The sequence below is a fragment of the Etheostoma cragini genome, chromosome 2 (assembly GCF_013103735.1).
Source record: "Etheostoma cragini isolate CJK2018 chromosome 2, CSU_Ecrag_1.0, whole genome shotgun sequence".
NCBI lineage: Eukaryota > Metazoa > Chordata > Actinopteri > Perciformes > Percidae > Etheostoma > Etheostoma cragini.
The window spans coordinates 11,560,768-11,581,824 of record NC_048408.1 but is presented as its reverse complement, the minus strand read 5'-3'; the positions used below and the strand labels follow the sequence as shown (position 1 = coordinate 11,581,824).

At 39.4% G+C, this 21,057-nt stretch overlaps 1 protein-coding gene across 1 annotated transcript; it reads left to right on the top strand.

The window, feature by feature from the left end:
* The first annotated feature begins 1,314 nt into the window (after positions 1-1,314).
* On the top strand, positions 1,315-8,916 carry LOC117960561 (epidermal growth factor-like protein 6). The gene is made up of 7 exons (XM_034898538.1): positions 1,315-1,549; positions 2,800-2,915; positions 4,108-4,200; positions 4,324-4,446; positions 5,100-5,219; positions 7,118-7,252; positions 7,977-8,916. Exons 1-7 carry the CDS (start codon positions 1,473-1,475, stop codon positions 8,183-8,185), a joined length of 873 nt encoding a protein of 290 aa, XP_034754429.1. The 5' UTR covers positions 1,315-1,472; the 3' UTR covers positions 8,186-8,916.
* The last annotated feature ends 12,141 nt before the right edge of the window (positions 8,917-21,057 follow it).

Genomic DNA, 21,057 nt, shown 5'->3' with positions numbered 1-21,057 from the left:
GCAGTGGTGGCACAACGGAACCACCTACCCACAGTAAATTCATAATTAGCTGAAAGGGATTGGAGGAACCTGCCAAATATGTGCCATTTGTTGTTTTGGGGTCAGACAAATTGAGGTGTTGATTGAGAACAGAAAAATCTGGTTTGCTGTAAAGTTACTAAAGAGCCACGATAATTTCGGCCTAGGTGCAGATAGGTATAATCAGTTTGATCTGATGTGAAGCAGTGAGGAGGTCATCACATCAATGATTTGTTTAACAGCTGATGTTCATTCATCAGGCAGATGTAGTGTTAATTCCATATGTGGTTTTTATGTGTGTGTGTGTGTGTGATTTTGCATAGTGAGCGGACCACCAGGCAACCAGACATGGACTCCGCCTTTGAGCTTAATACAACTGATTGCACTCTGATCAGTGCTGGTAATAGTTAAGGCTTCAAAGGCTCTTTGCCTCTCGGCCTGCCAGCAGTTATTTCCGATCCTGAGATCGTAGTCCCGCCTTTAACAAACACTTAGTCCTCCTCTCTGTCTGTCTATTAGTTTCAAAGAATAATAATTTATTGTTTCTTTTTCTATTTATTTCTTATTTAGAAAAACACATAATCAAGATACAATGCTAAAATTTGGCCTTTACAAACAAACCAAAATTGCTAGTGAGGATGACAAAAATGTATTAACATCATTTTCTTAATCAAACTTTATCAGCATGTGAAGTTTTGTTGTCATCGACCTTTAGACTTTTACAGAGAAATACTTCCAGTACTTCCCGGGAAACCATACAAACAAAGGAGATATCAATATGTTGTAAAATTTAGATGTGCTCATGCACTACGTAGGATTTTCAAAACTTTAAAGAAAGCCAGGCTTGCTATTTCCCCCCTGCTTCTAGTTTTATGCTAAGCTAAATGCTTGCTGATTCTTGCTTCATATTTAGCATACTTAGCTTACATGGCATATTTAGCATAGCAGCCTTCAAAATTTGAGCTTGACAGTCTTGAAACACCATGAACATAAATGAGAAGTCCTAAAAGCATCTGAAGATGAGGACTGTCTGATACGGACCAGAACTAGGTGGTAAGTTGACGTCATATTACATATATCGTATATTTCAATAACAGGGATATTTTGGCATTCTTCATCTGTCTTCCTCATTTTCTTTTTCTCCCTGCCTCTCTTTTTCTACCCCTTGGTTTTTGCACACAGGTGAGCTGTCACACCTGCACCCTGCAATTAAACCAGCTGCAACCCACCCCCAACCACACACACACACACACACACACACACACACACACACACACACACACACACACACAAACACATAAATGCTCTTTGGCACAGAAGACACCTCTACAATTGCCTCTTAAACACACAAACAACACGGAACAAGTGTCATGTTTGACGGAGAGAAGGTTTCGCAGGATAGATGCAGCTAATATGAACCTAAAGGGTTATGATAGAGACTGCGGTGGAAGAAAATGATTGAAATAAGCCAAAGGGTCTTTCTGGTGATGCTGCATTTTGTTACTCTCTGCGTGGCTGATCATCAGGACAGGTAAGAAAGAGTTTACAAAACTATCAGTACAACTGATAGTTTTGTTGTACTGATATTGTACTGGGCATTTTAGTCCACTTCTTCAAAAAACAGGAAGGTCTTTTTTACACACACTAGTTGGGGGAAATTAACCTTCTTGGCCTGTGTCTAATTATTTAATAGCCTCTTATTGTAGTGTGGGTGTGAGGAGATTTAACAGCAGAGCTATAAATGAAGCTTTTCAGTGGTTCTGTAGGCCTTACACTTCTGTTTATGACAGCAGATTTTAATAAAAGGAAAAAAATATTACTGCTCATAATTAAAGTTTTTTTCTGGTGAATGCTTGGGAATGAAGAAGGTGTTTCATAAGCAGTTACGGTGTACAGCTACAGTAAATGGGTTCTAGTGTGTTCAAAGAGCTGGTAAGCTTAAACAATGCATGAGATATTTGTGTCAATATGGGATTGTAATTTAGTGACTTTTCAGTGTAGACTAGTTTTATTCTTGGTCATCTTTTTCTTTAGTTTTAAGCCCTACTATCTTTTTCGTGACCTCTGTTATTTATTGTCTGAAAAAGTAATGTCCATAGGATCAAATTACACAAATGTGAAAATTACCTTTATGTGTCTATAGATGTATTATAAGAAGCTGGCGGTAATGATGCAAAGGGACAATTAATAATTAGTGTTTTGAAATCTCAATTTACTGCTCACAATAGAATAAACTGCAAAAATGTTTATTATGTAGGAGGTGGTGAGGGAGAGATTTTGAACTTGTGCATGTTTGCTAGATTAATTACTATGTTGTATTTCCGATGGAGACTTAATGTTGATCTCTCACCTATGATAATTAGTTTCTTTTCTGGCATGGACAATATAAGTATTTTGACAGTCAGTCTGTACTTTTGTGAATACAGTTTCCTTGTTACTAATTGATGTTTGGGATACAACAGGTCTAAACCACTGTTTAAAGTGTCTACTTTTTGGATTTGTGAGCCCTATCATTCAATTTGTTGTCCAATACTGTTTTGCGTTTCACAAGTGCTTGCATTAAAAACCTTTATTCAAAGTATGTTTATGTAGCTCACTGCATACTTTCACGCGTTGTAAGGGCAGATGAAAAGCAGAATGCTATGTCTGTGCTTTTCTAATACTGAAGTGTATCCCCTTCTTTTGGGACTTCAGTCTGTGTGAGTTCTATGCTGAAATTGAAGCCCTGAAGGCTTGCCGATGCTTGATGATCTGATAACCTTTTTTTCCCAGCCCCCATAGGTCAGTGGAGGATGCGCTGGAGCACACTGGGGGTCGCGCACAGCCAGGACTCTGCCGCTATGGTCAGACTACTTCCTGTTGTTTGGGATGGAGGAATGTTAAAGGCATTTGTCAGCGTAAGTCATTCTGCGATTCAATGACAGCACAAGTACAATGACACATTAGGCTACCCACAGTTCACAGGTTATCAGATCGGCATCCCAGCAAAACTACAAATAGAAAATAAGTGCAAGGAAGTTGTGATTCTTGCATTTCTGGAACTTTTCTTTGCATTTGTCCCCAAATTTGACCTGTTTTTCTTCTATATTGACATATCATTAGAATCAGTTGTGGAAAATGAATTTACTCAAATAGTTAAGTACAGTTTTGAGGTACTTGTGCTTAACTTATATTTTTACAAGTTATGCCACTTTACTCTTTTACCACATTTTAGAAGGAAACAATGTATCTTTTAATGTGAAAGGTGTTGCTCGTATTAACAAACTGCAGAGATTCAACATCCAACTCTGAAGTTCCCCTCAGCTTTACGGATCATTTCAGCATCGTTCTGCTCTTTGTTTTGGTTTTACGGAGCACAACTTCATTGTTTCTGTTGCATTTTAGTGCTCTCATCGTTTCAAGTTGCAGAAATCAGCTGAACAATCTCTTATAAGCCAAACAATAGACAATGTTTGTGACTAGCTGGTGAACACAGTGCAGCTTTTACCAGCAAAATGATCAGTATTTCCCTTAGAAGTTGGTGGAGACCGAAAGTGGGGTACAACTAGAGTTAATATTGGAATTACATTCCCAAGGCATCCTTAAACATAACTCAAAATGTATGCTAATGGCACTTGGTTAGCTCAGTTGGTAGAGCAGGTTCGAATCTGACCTGTGGCCCTTTGCTGCATGTCATTCCCCCTCTCTCTCTCCCCTTTCACGTCTTCATCTGTCCTATGGAAGTGTAAAATGCCCAAAAAATTGTATGCTAATGTCGCTCCATTTATCTGCTGGATGAATAAATAGACATCTGCTTGCTAACACAATCGCAATATCAACTTTACAACCCAATACAGGTTAAAGTTGTGTTTACAGTTTTTTTCTGTTGCTCTCTAATCGGCAAAAAGTAAATGAATGTTGCTTTAATTTTTTTACATAAAGGTAGTAGCTTTATTTTAATGATGGATATTATGATATACTAGTGTAGAGACGTTAGTGATTGAAGAAATGTCTTGAAGGATAGCCTCTTGAGATGAACCATCTTGTTTTCAGGGGGTCCAAATGATGTTAACATGATTTGGTTTATATTGTGTCTCTCATCCTCCACAGCTGTGTGCAAGAAGTTGTGTGTAAATGGAAAATGTGTGGGACCAGACAAGTGTTTATGCTCCCCAGGGTATAAAGGACATCAGTGTGATGAAGGTAGAGTTTGATGCATAAAACCATTGTTAGTCTTATGTTTCTAATTTCTTAACCCATTCTCATGCATCATTTCCTGCAAGGATTTCTATCTGCTGCTCGAATAATGTTTCATATTGACTCCAGATGTGAATGAGTGCGGTTTCCTGGAGAGACCGTGTTCCCAGCGCTGCATGAATACACACGGTAGCTATCGCTGTTACTGTGAACCTGGATACACACTCAGTGCAGATGGATACACCTGCACCAGTGAGTAATTTCCTGTTCAAAGAGAACATTTGAAACCCCAGAATATGAAACCCAAATGATGAAAATCTGTAAACTGACAGGTGATATTTATGATATGGGATCAGTTTTACACAAAAAACATCTGCCATCTTTCTTCAATTTTTATTTACATTTCTTTATTTAAAAGGGACAATGCACATACAGACAATGAGCACAGAGTCCAACATGTAAAAGTGCCAGATCCAGCCATGCAGGCTAATTTTCATCTGCAGTTCCCACCAGGTTGCTCTTTATACCATAATAGGAGATTAAAGTTTCTGAGGACTTGGTACTCAGTTTACACACCTTTTTTAGACTAACATAAATGTTTATGACAGAAATTCACAGTTTATATTATAGAAAGTGATATCATAACAAAGTTAAGTGGTGACAGGGAATTTAAAAGGCCCAAAATATAAATAAGTGATTTATGTAAGATGCTTATTATTGTTCTTAAGTAGGGTCTGGTCACCATTTTTGTTTATGGCTTTATCACCAGTCCAGTGTGCGTTTGTGTATGTGTGTGTATGTGTGTGTGTGTGTGTGTGTGTGTGTGCGCGTATCCTCTCAGTGGTGATCCAGTGGCCCATTTCTCTGACCGATCCTCAGCCAGTGTTTCCCTGTCTGTCTTCCAGGAGAGGCCGCATGTTTCTCCCTGCGCTGCCAGTTTGGTTGCCAGATGGAGAGAAGGGGAGCGGTGCGCTGTCTGTGTCCCCCCGGCCTCCACCTGGCCGCTGACAACAAGACCTGCGAAGGTAATGCTCCATCAGAAACCCCCCTCAGCTTATCACTATAACACGCCTCACTTAGATTTAGTTTTTTTTCAAGGTTCATGTCAATGTGATATTAAAATCCTTTTCAGCTTTTAATGATAAACCCATACATAATTATCACCCCTCTGGTCCAGGGGTGATAATGTTGGACTTTGGATGGATGTTGGACTTACATCTATCAGGTGGCCACAAAACTCCAAGTGAATGCTAAAGTTAGTGCTGACAAGTTTGCCATTTAAACATGAAAGGTGATAATATTGTACGTCAATGTTGTGCTTGGTTCAGTGGTTACAAGTTGCTTAAGTATCACATAATAAAAGAATCAAAATCAGGTTTATTGCTACATAGGTGTACACACCCAAGTACTGCAAAACTTAAGAAACATTAACATAGAATACAAAAATTACAAAAGAAATACTATTAAAAATATGCACAATATTACAGTTTCAGTTCTTGCAGGATAAGCAAAGTTTATCCTAAAACCTTCTCTGTGGCTCCATAACGGTAAATCACAACTATGTTACAGGAAAGAGCTGAAAAGGCTGGCTGTTTTTAAATACAGTGAAAATTTGAATGAATGAAAAAAATGAAAAAACGTTCAGTGTGGTTGACCTTGATGCCGGGTTGGCATACGCCTCTTCACCACCACAGCAGGCAACTTTTCTGGGTAGAGGGAGCCATGGCGCAAAGACAAAAGGTTGTTCCTTATTCATCAAAATGCAGTTTACATTTTTGAGTTTCTAAAAAAGGTTTATGGCCCCCGGGAAACTTCCTACAACAGTGATGTACTGAATCACTGTAGCGACATTTCTTAACACTCGTTTTTGTTGTCACCATCGTACTTTGCCAGATTGTTTCCATTCGACTCCAGAGCTGGTGATGCACACAGCTTCCCATGCACATCCTGCCTGCAACTACCTGCAGCAAACTTACCAGTGGCACCTTTCCACTGGGTCTGTCCACTCAATTTTTAAAGCCTTTAATTACCTGATGTCAAGGAAAACATACCCTGGACTCTGTCCTCGGTGTCCAAGCACTTTATGACTGAAGTCTCCCTCGATCCCTAAGTCGCAGACATCTCCTGTCCTGTAATGAAGCCAGCCTTCAGCAGTTTCTCTCACGGCTGTTAAGACCGTTCCACACTGTGGGAAAGCCTTTTTTGGGAACCATTTAACGTCCAAGACAGAGAGAAATCATAGCTTTTGTCTCACTGATGCACAACTGTGTTTGAAATAGTGCATGACAAGTATACAAGGTACTGTTCATGGAGCAGTTCAGTTTCTATTTTTCTGGGTTCAGTGGTAATCAGTAACTTACAGGTGTTTGGTAAGGAAGGTAGGATACACTGAGTTGAGACTTTTTTAGATGTAGTTTATTTCTGTCACATTTTTCATCAGATTTTTTTATTAATCTGTTGCCATTTCTTACAGGGAAGAAAAGACACTATCCGGTAAAATAAACTTTTGTTAAAAATCTTAAAAAAGATAGATGTAGCTGGGTGTAATAAACTTGCTGCTCAATCTAAAGTCACAACTGACTTGTGTTACATTTAGAGAACCTTTTATTTGTGTGTGATAATAGTAAATGTATTCCAGAAATTGACATAAATGATTTATTCTGCACACCTGAAGTGAAACATTTTTGGTATTTTGGGTCATTCCTTGTTTTTGAACAGTGCACCTTTCAAAGCTTCAGTACAAAACATGTGATTGCAAAGCCAAGGTACTCATTTGTGCCACTCGTGTCTTTTTGAAGGTAATTATTGTTTTTAGCAAAGACAAGAAAGCTGTGTTGTGCAGACAAGAAGGCCAACAATGTGGTCTGTTGTGCAATGAAATTAGCCAAATGTGTTTGTGGTGTTTGACACATTTGTGTTGCAGATGTTGATGAGTGTCGGCGGGATGCTGATGTGTGTCCACCACGACAGACCTGCAAGAACACTTTCGGCAGCTTTGTGTGTGTGTGCCAAGATGGCTACGTGATGGGGATGCTCCAGGGCTCCGTACAATGTCGAGGTGTGGTCTTTACTTGTATCTACACAAGATAATGATTTATTGCGATTTTGAGCACTTAAATATCCAGTAGTTTCAATTGTTGTGAAGCAGATGGTCTCATTTCTCATGGAATCTCCTAAAAAAAGTGGAATAGGAGAGGATGTGCTTGAATGTTGAGGTTTGTGTTAGGTTTACTTTTCAACATTTGGAAACAAGGGGAGAGGAGTAAGGGGATATCATGCAACAGAAGTCCCCAACAGAATCGAACCAGGGATGTAAAACCGTAAAAACGTCTTGTGCTTCTTAGACCACTCTGCCACAGTGCATAAAAACGTTTTAAGCCACATTCAGATCGGTTCCATGTCCAATCCTGTAAATAACTCAATGGATCACAGCACAGCTCCACATGTTCTCCTCATCTGTGTTAATTGGCAAAGAGAGGGATCATGTGAAGATGTGCTTTGGCAGTAGACGATCCAGAGACTATGTTCATTTAATGAGCACTCAGAGCTCACCCACTCAGCTGTACGCTCGCCCACGAGCTGTTTTTGTTTTCATCCATGTGATGAGGATTGCAAAATTATCTCTCGAGCATGTCTGAAACAGATATTCTCGAAACCCTTTGCTCTATCCAGACAGATCTAATATGACTAAGCTATGAAGCAGCCTCACTCTGATAAGAAATGATTTAATATTTGACAAGCATTCGTCATCTATAAACATCTCCCTCTCCTCCATTCCACAGATAAGAATGAATGTTTAACCGGGTCCCAACGGTGCAGCCGGCATGCTCAGTGCGTAAACACAGATGGTTCTTACACCTGTCAGTGTTCGGAGGACTACTTTGGCAACGGACGCACCTGCTGGCCCAGGAGAGCCCCACAGTCCAAGGCTGTCATGTACTTCAACTACAAACTCTCCAAAAGGACCAAGCCCATAAGTCCTTCACCTTAGAGCTACTTCTTTAAACCTACGTAGCCTACATGGCTCAAATGAAAAGGGGCATGCAACATCAGAGGGAAATTAAAGAGCTGTTAAGGATAAAACAGTAGTAAAAAAATGTGTGGATGTTTTCAACACTCTCAGAAAAAGTATTGTGTTAAGTAATATTAATTTCAGCATAAACCTATTTTTCTGTTGTTTTGTTTTCTGCCGTTATTTTCCTTCCCAGTCAGCAAAGCAAAAACCTGGAATACTCCCCGCACCATTAGCTGCTTGTTTGATGTCTGTTGAAGGAACCCTTCATTTAAGAAATGCACAACAACAGGACCACACTCTCTAGTTTGCTTGTGTGCACTTCATTCCCAAATGGACTGTGATGACAGGAGGGCTTTCCTTGAGTTGACATCACCAGTGTCTCCCAAATGCCAGCCCCTGTTAGTGCGTGTGGGACCTACTTTGAAAACTTTAAAATTGCAAACATTGCTTATGAAACATTAGTAGTTTAATAAATATTCCATTTAGTTTTCTTCATGAAAAAAATGCGAGACTTTGTTAATAAAAGGCTGACCTCTGGTGGATGGATAACAGAAGATGCAACACCTCTGCTAGCTCCACAGTGAACTCGGAAGAATGTGGCTGAAACAAAATGCTATGAAAGGAAATTAACTGTTATTTGTAACATATGTTGTGTCTGTAAAGGGTTATTATGATGCAGTTTTTCTGAATTTCAAATAAAAAATGTATCAGGGAAAAATGACAAATTTAACATCCATTTGGAGGCATTTGAAACCTTGCTAAAACACAGACTGATGTTTTCATACCTCGTTCTTTATCTCCTGCCCTCTTCCTCTGTTATGCCACAGGGAATGTTTTCAGACCTAGCAAGTCACACGCAAGGCAGACTACCACACAGCAAGAGAGCATAGACAGGTCAGACCAACCAAATGCCAAGAATCTTTGTCTGTCAGCAGCTGTCTGGAAACCTCTTCCTGCGTTCAGAGAGCGCAAGAATGGAAATTGAAGTTCGTTTTTTGATGTTTTCCTCAGGTCAATTTCACGTTTCCGTCCAAGCGATTAGGATCTTGACCCTGGGAGAGGGGGAATTGCAATACTTGAAGATAATAACTGTAATGATAGGAGATGGTGGTAGGGGGCACTATGTGGTGTGTCAGGGCCTCAGTTGTAGTCCTGAGAGAGAGTTGAGCTTGCAGTGAGAACAAGCAGCTGCTGCCTGCTGAAGGGCCCTGCCACTGACCCTATTCATCCCAACAGCAGGTGTCACACCAAGTCCCCGCCTCACACACACACACACGTGCGAAATCACAGAGCCTTGTGCACGTTTACACACACACACACATACAGACACACACACACACACACACACACACACACACACACACACTCACTCTCTCTCTCACTCTCTCTGAGGGGGGACCTGGAACTACTTAGAGAGAACAAAGAGGGAAATCAGGAAAAAATGCAGCCTCTTCGAATAAATCTCACCACAATGCTGAGAAAAATCCCCAACCTCACCCCCAGAAACGCAAGAAAAACCTTGTTTCTCTCTTTCAAAGCAGTCAAAAGTGTCTTACAAAAGCAGAAATAGAAAACATTTTAGATAAAAGGATCCAGGCCCCTTTCTGAAAAGGACCTCACACCAAGTTGTATGTAATTCCTACCAGAAACTGGTTTATTTACCAAAAAATAATAAGATTTAATGCCAAAGCACTTAGGCCACAAATAAAGGACAACAAATGGTGGGTACACTGAAAGGGGCGAGGAGGGAGAAGGAAGACGACGGAAATTTCCCCTTTTCTTGTGCTTGTTATTTTCAGTTTCTCTGTTTACACGACACATTTTGCAGGGAGGAATAGCTACAGGAACAGGGGTGCTAGAGCCTTGCAGATTGGCCTTCGCAAAACAAAAGGAAACAATAAACATGGCAGAGGAATTTGGACATCTGCAGTGACACAAGCTCTCACACTGAGGCGATGGCAATTTCACAAATTAAAGCGCCGCTGCCTCTGCTTTCCTTATATAAAGCAAAATCAACATTTATCCTGAGAAAGTGAGCAATGATGCTGACAAGTGCATAGAGCCAATGACAATACAATAGCAGAGATGCTAGGAAAAACCGTACCACCCACGTTGCTGAACAACCTTGCTTTCAAACACCACCACTGAACTGTAAAACCACTAAAACCCCTGTCTTGCCCATACTGTCCTTTTCACTTTCTCTTGAAATAAGCCAGTCTATTCTCCCTGTGCTCCATGAGAAAAGGCTTTTCCACGGCCAGTTCTGGTATTGTGTTCCTATTGTACCCACATCTCCTCTGCCACAGAGTCACTGTAAGGAGAAACACAGTGCAGTGTTTCTATGAATGAATTATAATTATAAATTCTGACCAATCCCACTCACGGGGAGTGAGCCAAAGCTTGAACCCTTGGGGTAAAATTAGAAATCTTTTTAAGGGATCCATTTTCTCTTGCTTGCCTTTGACTACAAAATCTGCAATAGAGTAGAGCGAGTGTGACAGCTCACTGCCTACAGCAATCCTCCAAGATTTCTTTTATACACTATTGAATTCGACTAAAATGAGCTGAACTAAATAAAGCTGATCTTATCGGTTCTTTTGCCAAACCATTCCCCATATTCATGAATCTGTGCCAAAAAGAAATGAACAAGGTTCATTTGTTTCGGTATAGAAATGAAAATAGAATCACATCACAGCAGCTTAACTAACTCACTGTGCACAATTTTGCCATGGGGATAATTAAAGCTTCCTGTTATCGTTACGTCAGCACTGTCCTCTCAGTCACTTTTAAATCACATTAGGTGGAGTAAATACATGTGAATTACTCTCTTCTGTGTGACCTTGGGAGGAAAAAAAGCTGTGCTGCCTTGTAATTTTCATTCATACTAATACACTCCGGATGAAAGTTCTACTATGCGGTGGGTAGCGTGTGTGAGGCTGAAGGAAAACCTGATGTGGAAGTATCCGTAAGACCTCAAATGTCTTAAGAGGTTAACTCCCAGACACCCTTGTTCAAGCACACACACACTTTCTTTCAAATGGACTGAGCTGTCGTGTAAATCAGGGACCTTAATTTATGTTTCAAATTCACACAATGACTTTGAACTCTGTTTCTTCTCTTTTCTTCTGTCTGCTCCTATTCTCTTCACAAGTTACGTTTAACAATTCGAACAGCCACATCATAACATGAAAGTGGAGTTTAGACCTGACCGGAATCCACTGTGCCTAAATCATTCTTAATATGAGAGCCGAGCAGCCTTGTTCGGGGGATTATCCTTGATAAAACAGGAAAGATTTCCAGCTAATCTATATAGGAATGCCCACTCTGGCGAAGGTGAAGGGAAGTGGCTGGGCTCAAAGGTTTCTCTTGGAAGCCAACACACTTATTCTTTTGTGGAGCAATTAGCGCCCAACCACAGAGAAAAGCATTAGATTTCTGCTCTTTAACAACATGTGTGTCCTCCAAAGTACGGAGAGAAGAGAGTGTTTCCTGTTTGTGCAGGAAGTCGTGATTAGTCGATTTGTCAACAATTTTCATAATTGATTAATTGCCAAACATTTCAAGGTTCCATCTTATCGAATTGGAAATTTTTTGGTTTTCTACAGAATATCTAAAAAAGCAAACTATTTGAAGATGTCACCTGCGCTCTGTGAAAATACATTTTTACTGTATTCTGACTTTATATGGACTACAACTAACACTTTTTGGGACTGGTTTTGGTGTCTCAACAGAGGAGTTTTTAAAGGTTTCCCAACTTTTTTGCTTATTTGAAAGAATAACCGCTGCCCATTGAGCTGTACTATTAAACATAGCGGAGCTTTTAGCAGCTAAAGAACCAGACATTTTCCTTAGGAGTTGGTGAAGACCAAAAATAGAGCTAAAAGGTGAGAGAATGGTGGACTTAAATTCATCAGATGGCCAGAGACACAGACTCTAAATAAATGCTAATGTTACTCTATATTAGCTCAATGTGTAAATTAGTAGTTGTTTGATAACTTGTTCACCATAACAACTTCACAAGGTGTTGTGTTGACATCTTGTACTGCTGCCCCCAAGTGGCAAACAAAAATAAGAGCGGTTTAAATTGGGCAAATAGTACAAAGGTGTTAAATTGTGTTCTCACCAAAGGGTGGTCAGTAACTGAACATGGAGAGGGTAACTTTGGAGTTTTGGACAGGAGTTGGATAGCAGGGATTTGTATGTATTTGAGAGAGGGAATGTGTCTGAATGCATGTGTGCATATATGAAAGTGTGTAAGAAAAGCTAAGGCAAGAAGAGAGAGGTGCACATTTGTAATTAGTGCTGAACTTGAAGCTGAAACAGTGGAATCGTTGTGGAAATGGCCATGCCAGCTTCACTGGCTTTTTACCATAGCTTTCACTCCCACTGTACACTCTTCCAGCTATCCCTGTTCTCTCTGTCTCCACTCCTGTGCTAGTTCAGGTGTCTGGGACAGCTAAGGAAGCACTGGGTGGCACCCACCCAGACTCGCCGAGCTGGCAGCAGCTACTCTGTTAAGGAATGTGTGAGAGGGTTTCTGGCAAGCTTGCTGCTTGTCAGGTTGTCCCACTGGGGAATCACTCAGTGTGAGCAGACAGCAGCCAATTCCCTGTCAGTGGCCGGTGAGCTCATAAGGGCAGCAGTCGGGGAACATAGACATAGACACAGAGACGGACTGTTGTCATGCTGTGTAATACCTTCCCCTTTACCCTGCCTAGCCACCACTCCACCCTGCAAATGTGGAACTGAGAAATGAAAACAGTGTGTTCTGCTAAAAAAACTACTAACATTGAGTGGAATTGTTTTATTACTACAGTGTTAAACTTGCATGTTCATATGCTTTATTTGATGTCAAACTTAACTGCTCTGACACGGCAGGACAGGAGCAAGACATGCAATTTAGACACAAACATATTTTTATGTCCTGTTTATTGTTGTCCAATCTATCTTTTGACAATGCTAACAAAGAGTGTGTTGCCCAAAAAAATCCCCCCATTTCCCGCTCCAGTTCTAAACCCACACGAGCCAGGCCAAACCGAACCTCAATTTCCACTTAAGGTAAACTTGAGGAAGAACCGACAACCCCAAAACCTCACCTCAACTTGACCGCACAGTAACCACTGCTGGCAGCCTGTCCCATCGCTGAGATGTCATGAACCATTGGTTGAGACATTGTTTTACTTTACGCTTTACTCTGTCTATGTTGTCCCCATAGAAATCAACACTTGCCTCCATGTTAGCGCCAGGAATTATTGTTAAACCATTTCAGTTTTTAAAAATTCTTCTTTTTAACGGAAAAGATGAAATAGAGAGTATGATTTTCCATCCAATAATACCAGTGTTTAGCTCAGGTGCTGCTGAGAGACTTTCAAAGGCTACTATGACTGTTTGCAGTGCAACACTGACATCTCATGGACAAGCAAAATACGTGCAATCAAAACTGTTTTTGAGTAATAAACACTGTTTTGATTCAGAATGTGAAAAATTAGTTTAAGTGCACATATTATGAAAAATGATCACTTTTTCTGGGATTTGGGGTGTTATTTTGTTTCTTTGGTGCTTCCGCACTCACGCAAAATTAAAAAAAACATTCATGTTGTAAGATTATTTTTTGGGGCATTTTAGGGCTTTAATCAACAGGACAGCTGAAGACATGAAATGGAAGAGAGAGGGGTGATGACATGCTGCAAAGGGCTGCAGGTCTGAATCTTACCCTGGCCCACTGCGTCGAGGAGTGAGATAAGGATTTCTGAATGTATCCTGTCTTCAGTCTCCAGGTGAGCTGGTCAAAATTGCCAGGGCCGTCTACGTCATCAACCGAAACATTTGGTGTGTGCTTGTCACGGCCCGATGTGAGTCGAGTGCAGATCATGCTCAGATTTAAACAGTTTAACGTATAGCATAACGTGTTATACTGAAATTTGTGAAATCCATGAAATAAAAACTATTCTCATTAGACACGCATAAACATGTCATGTCACATGTCACAAGACATGCATAAAATAATTTGGCAAAACACCTAAAGGCTGTTGATCTACTTTATCATATTACATCTGACAACCTCATATTTCATGTTCTAAGAAGTCGATTCTCAATCTTTAAACATGACTGAGCCTCTGACATAAAAGATCACTGTGAGAGAGCATCTCTAAGGCTTTAGCAAGGAATGACTACGCAATAAAAAAAACAGTAGACAAAACCTTTCCTAAAAACTTGTGTGTGACAAATACTGCATATGTCAAAATCTAACAAACTCACATTTTTTTTAAATCACGCATGGAAATGTTATAATAAATTGTTGCATCGAGATGCATTGATAATCACTTTTGAATCTAATCATTGGCTTCTGAATTGGAATTGAATTGAATCCTGAGGGGCCAAGAGATTCCCACTCCTAATACACACAGTAATTTACAAACTGTATCCAGATAGAAGAGTTTAAAGGCAACAAAGGAGTAGAGGAGAATGTTTTCTACATTTGCATTTTCTTCAAGATTTTTACAACTGATCAGATCATATGTGCTTCATGACTCCCAAGGACCCTCCAGACTGACAAGAGATTATGTGCTATTTTTTGTGGTGTAGAGATTTAAAACTACTGTACCAAGATCCTGGAGGATGAACTCAAGGCTATTAGAGCCTCATTACGTGGATTGGATCCCCAAAACACTAAGGTATCACAAACCTCTTGGGATATATGGATGTAATTAAGGGGAGTCTTGCAGCTGTGTCAGTTTAAAAATATCAAATAGTGATTACGAAAATGTGCACTCTCTCTCTCTCTCTCTCTCTCTCTCGCTCTCTCTCTCTCTCTCTCTGCACATGGTCTTAAATGGAGTTTCCTCTTAATGTGATAATAAATAGACAGGGGCTGTATTTAGAAGGGTGTATCCAACGACTCACATGTTCATACATGTTTCCTATTTTATGAACTTAATCTTATTTCTCCTCTGGATTTCCTTATTCTTTAACCTCATGATTAACTTTACATGGGCAATGTAACATATACAGTATAACACAGGTTCTCTTCACTTTGGATGAAGGGGATGGAAAAACTCCATCAACTCTACTAGAGCACAGCTTGCTTGTCACAAAAGAGCCTTTGACATGGATTCAAACAGATAGTGTAGTTGAAAAAACATAGCTTTGGCCTACAAAAGCAGAATTCAGGGCCATCAAATGCACCTTTTTTCATCAAAATATATAATTGATATGACTCATTCAGTATTTTCATTAGCTTTTTCATCTCTTTGTTTCTAAGCCTATATCCTGATAGATTGCTGTGGTAGAGACACAATCACAGGGTAGTCACACCCTGGAGCATACCCTGCTTTATCGTCTATTTTACTCTAAATAGGATCTTAACTTACAAAGTGAACAACATGATTTATTAAACAAGACATGAAACTTGCAACTGAGACCATAAACTTATTATTAAAATGTTTACTGAGGTAATAAATCAAGTGAGAAGTATGGTCATTTTCATGTAGACTTCTAAACAATCTGAGGTTTTTTTGAGCTGTCGTCCCTTGCTGATGATTAGAAAGAACGCAGATTTGAGGAACATCCACATTGGCTTCTCTTTTCAGGCCCGGACTTTGACGCTTGCTCCTGACTGATGTGGTCTGATGAGATATCTGGGATATCACTGAGAACACTGGTTTAAAGACCATGCTCATTCATCTGCACAAACACATTACTATCTGTCTTTTTGAGGAGAGTATCAAATAAATATAAATTCTTTTTTTGAACTCTTCAATAAGTAATGCATTAAAGCTGTCTCATTGTGCTGGTTGCAACTATTTTTTTATACCTTTTTATGAAGTTGAATGGATATTTGAGGACATTTATATCTCTTACAATAATGTCACCAAGTTAATCAAAATTACATTTACGTGTAGACGGTGGAAATTGTATGTGCCATTTATCAAAGCTGCTTGGTAGATTGTACTCTTAGTGTGTATACTTTCAGATTAGAAGTTTGCAGCACAAAATTGACAAAATCTTTCACTGACCACTCTTTACCACTAGATGGTGTTCCATACAAAGTTAGCTTCTCTTCCACACCAGTGGCTATTTCTGTGCACACACTTTTGGATGTATGCACACAAAATGGTAAGAACGAGTTTCATTAAAAAGGTTATGTAAAAAAAATGTATTATTGTCCAAGGACTTGTATCGATCGTAATAAAATTTATGGTTTATGCTGTCATCCACTGACATTATAATTAGGTAGCATAAACATAGATAGGGTTGTGTGTTACTGTTACTATGTGCATTTAATCATACTCAGAATTTTATGTGGGAAATGTAAATGTAGCTCTAAATTGGCGGTTTACAAAAATCAATTTCCTGTCACTGAGGTATATGAGATCACTTTGTGCTTATTTCCAAACACAATGCATTAGCCTGTGTCACTTTATGATGGGGACTCATGACAAGTGATGCTTAGTTAGCTTGATGAGCTTATTTACACAACACTATTTACTTTAGTGTGAGGGGAAGGAGATTGGCATCCTCACCTGACAAAGAGGAAAACACTGAATCCCCGGAACTCATAAAAAGCAGGTCAAAGGAAGGTGGATCAGCTAACTGGGCTGAGCAGCAGTGTTGCTCTGGTGTCCTGAGAGGAAAGACTGTTGTAAATGGTCATGATCGATGGGCCCGAACCCCAAGGGCCAAGTCTTTAAACTGAGAGTGGAGGTGGGGAGGGGAGACGGGTGGTGCACTTATCTGGCTGAAAACAACACACGACACCACCTTAGTACATGAGCAAAGCCTTTGGTTGGCAGTTAAATGAGCTTGTTCTTTAAAAGTTTCATCCGGTATCAGTCCCTATAAAACATATCAACCCCCTCTCTGTCCATGTTTTACACACACACACACACACACACACACACACACACACACACACACACACACACACACACATCTGTCCTGGTCTCATGGCAGCTGTAACCACAGGGATCAATTAAAGATTGGTGACATCATCACACTGTCTGGGTGCAGTTTCTATCCAAGTCCCCTGTGTGAGGAGGGTATTCCCAGGTTGGCCATGTATGTGCTTTTCTTCATTTACAGCTCTATGGCCTGCTATTGTTATGGGTTCTGGTAAGCATTGGCTCAGAAAATGGTTTGAACTCATATTACATTTTAAGCAAGTTATTTGTGGTCTACACATTTGCAATGTGGAGGCAACATTAATTTCATGCGGTGTCATGATACCACAGTAGAGCAAAGACCAGCTCACACCCAATGAGTTGGACCAACTTGGTGTTGTATTATTACGCAGGCTATGTTTGAGTGCTGTATTCCAAAACAGTGTTCCTCACTTCTTTTCTGTAAATGACTGGTCCAGATTCCCAGCTGTTCTCCTTTTTTAAAACATGTGTTTGTTTAATTTTTCAGCACATGTATACAAATTCATGTGTCACACGGCACAGTTTTTGTGTTTGGTTATAGTTTTTGGTTTAGCTTTATTTATTCACGATTTGTCATCTGTTTTGCATGTTCATTTATCTGCTGTGCTTTAATTATTGATTACATTTTTATTGTGTTGCTTGGGCCTGGCAGGCTTTTATTTTGTAGTGTTTGATTTTTGCTGTTTGCTTAATTAGCATTGATTGTGAACAGTGAACAGGCCAAGTTTTAAGAAGAGAGAAGAGAGAGCTGAGCAGCAGGATAAACAGGAGTGAGATGGAAATGGAAATGGAAAAGGAAAAGGAGATGGAGATAGAGATGGAGAAGGAGATGAGAACAGTGAGAAGAACGAAGCACACTGATCTTTTTATTTTTGAAGGGTAGATTTTTTTTTTAGGCTCTTATTTGTGGTGTTAAAATAAATGGTAACACTTTACTTAAAGGTATCTACATAAGAGTTACATGACCGTGTCATGGACACATGACACTGCTTGACAGTCATGACACATGAACCCTAACTTGTCCTGACAAAACCGAATGACACTTACTAAAAGAAGCGTTATGACACATTTATGACATTTATGTGATATCCCTATTATCCAGATACCTTCAAGTAAAGTTTTACCAAATAAATTGTATTTTAACCTGTCTGTGTCATTTGTTCTTTTGGGTAACACTGCTCTCTTGTAGAAAATAACCCGTGCCTTTGGTATATTTTTAATCACAAGTTTCTAGTCTCTAAAAAACTAGGTGGAGTTGTCAAGCAACCTTTTTTTTTTTTTTCTTTCTTTTTTTAAACCACCGTAACCCACCCCTCGCCCCACATGTTCACACGAGCATGCAAACAAATCGAAGGTGCGAACATGAATAACTAAAACACAAAAGTCACATTTGCTAAATAGCACTAAACACAAAAAGCAGCTGAGGCTGATGGGATTGTAGTTTGTTTTGAAGATTTTGTATTGGACGAACTAATGTGACCCAATGATGGCACTAGCTGAAGAGTTGAGGATCACCAGTTATTGCGATTCATCCTCTGGGAACCTCAACTGTCTCTACAGAGTTTCATGGTAATCCCTCTACAGTAATAGTTGTTGAGATATCTCAGTCTGCACCAGATTGGAGGACAGCCATTGCCATCCCAAGAGCAATGTGGTTAGCTTAAGTTACATTGTGCTGAAAAGACTCAAATGATACATAATCTAATGTTAACCTTACACATGTAAGGTAATATATAATGTCCAAAACCTCTGTCCAGAAATCTTTTTCAATTCATTAGTCACATACAGACAAAGAACTAATGATTCCCACATTTGATAGAAATAGTGTAAACTGAGTTATATAGAATCTCTAAGCATCCACTGCTCTTCTCTATACCCTATGATCTTTGACCTCAAATGTCTTTGTGGTTTATCCACTAGCGTAATCATTTTCACTGCAAACAATCAGTCATCAGCTTTGTTTGAGGAGCAGTCTATTTTTGCCCTGCAGATCTGTCTTTGGAGGCCAAACCAGGAAGAGGTGATGTCATGATGGCTATCGCTTACAATGCTCCAGCCAGCTCCAGATGTACAGACCCCCCTTCTCTCCTGAGGTATGATGACCTCAGCCTGGTGCTACAGAGGGAACATCTGCTTGATGATCTGGTTAGCAGGATGTAGGTTTGACGCAAGACATTACACTAGAGAGGTTTCTTGTATGATCTTGTTGAAAATAGTTGATCAGTCCTCATCTACTGGAGCTATGATTGGTGTTTTGAAATAGGTCACCAACAAGAAGACTAGTTAGCATCTCCTTGTATACTACACTGTGCTAATTTATGTGCCTTGACTGGCGAGGACATTGTAGATACTATTTGCCCGTGAAATGTTTCATTTCTGTTCCAGACGTCATAGAAATATCTTTGGCAAGAAGATCCAGCTAAATATTAAATATACTGCTTGAAACTGTGACCTTTACATTCTTCAGCGCTGCATCGGATGACTCAGCGTAAAACACGGTATCAAATTAAACCTTTTATTTGTGAGTAAGCTCTGTTTCATGGCCATGAGCAGTTACTTCCTGAATATTTAAATAATCTGGCATATAAACCTTTGTAAAACAACTACTTGGCGTTTTTACACTTAGTTTTTTAAAGTAAACAAACAAAAACAATATGTTAATTATTGAGCTTTAGAGGTAATGGTAGGTTTATTTTGTTAGCTTTAAACATAACCAGGCTTGCTGTTCCAGTCATTATGCTAAGCTAAGACAACCAGCTGCTGGCTGTAGCAGTATATTAGCACATACACACACGTGCATGTGTTGCATGTCATCTAACTACATTTTTTAGTTTTAGATTTTTAATTTGCTTTATTAAGATGACTTTGGTAACACTTTATGTGAAGGGGTGGACACAAGACTGATATGACACTGTTATAACCATGACATGAAAACGGTCCTGAACATCAAGTTTAAGTATTTTTGAATGTTTATGAGTCTTATCATTAAGTGTCATTTGGTTAATTACGAGTTTAAATCAAGGTAAGATTGTTTGAGATGTTGACAACACAACCTGTAATAAATATCATAGCAGGTCTAATTATCAAACTTAAAGCGTAACTCTTGCCAAAATGCTACTTTTGTAGAGTGTTTTTGTGAATGTACTCGAGTTAAACTTTAGTTTAAAAGCATAATTAGGAAGGAAAGGACACTTTTAAGATGGCCTTTTGAATGGGAGTGCTAGGGCCACTACTATGATAGCATAAAAATCCCTATTTTTAAAACACTAAGAAGGCTCGACAAAACAAGAAACTTTGCTCAAAGTATCACCAGGGGTTCTATACATAAACTTGAGCTTTAAGAACATTGTTTGTGTACACAGTTTACTAAAAAGAGAGATTTTGAACAACTCAATGTAGTTCTCGTCCATCTAGTAAGTCAAAAAAAGTTAGTCAAAAGATCCATATGAATGCAGTTTGTTGTTTTGTTGCAGGGGAAAACAATTTTGACATTTTTGACAATGACATTTCCTCCTATGGAGTCCGCTCATTTGCATTCAGAGATGCTTTTTAACTGGCAAAGATGGCTGCAAGTGCAAACATCAGCTAAGTGAGTTGTTTAAAAAACATTTTTTTGTAAACTTTGTGTACACAAACAATGTTCTTAATGCTGAAGTTCATACATATAGCCCCTGGTGATACTTTGAGCAAAGTTTCATGTTTTGTCCAGCCTTCTTAGTGTTTTAAAATAGTGATTTTGATGCTATCATAGTAGTGCCCCTAGCACTCCCATTCAAAAGGCCATTTGACCAAAAAAACAATAACACGGTCAATCTTAAAAGTGGCGCTTCCGTCCTAATTATGATTTAAAATGAAAGTTTGACTTGAGTACATTCACAAAAAGACCCTAGGTTGCATTTTAGCGAGAGTTGCACTTTAAAGAAACTA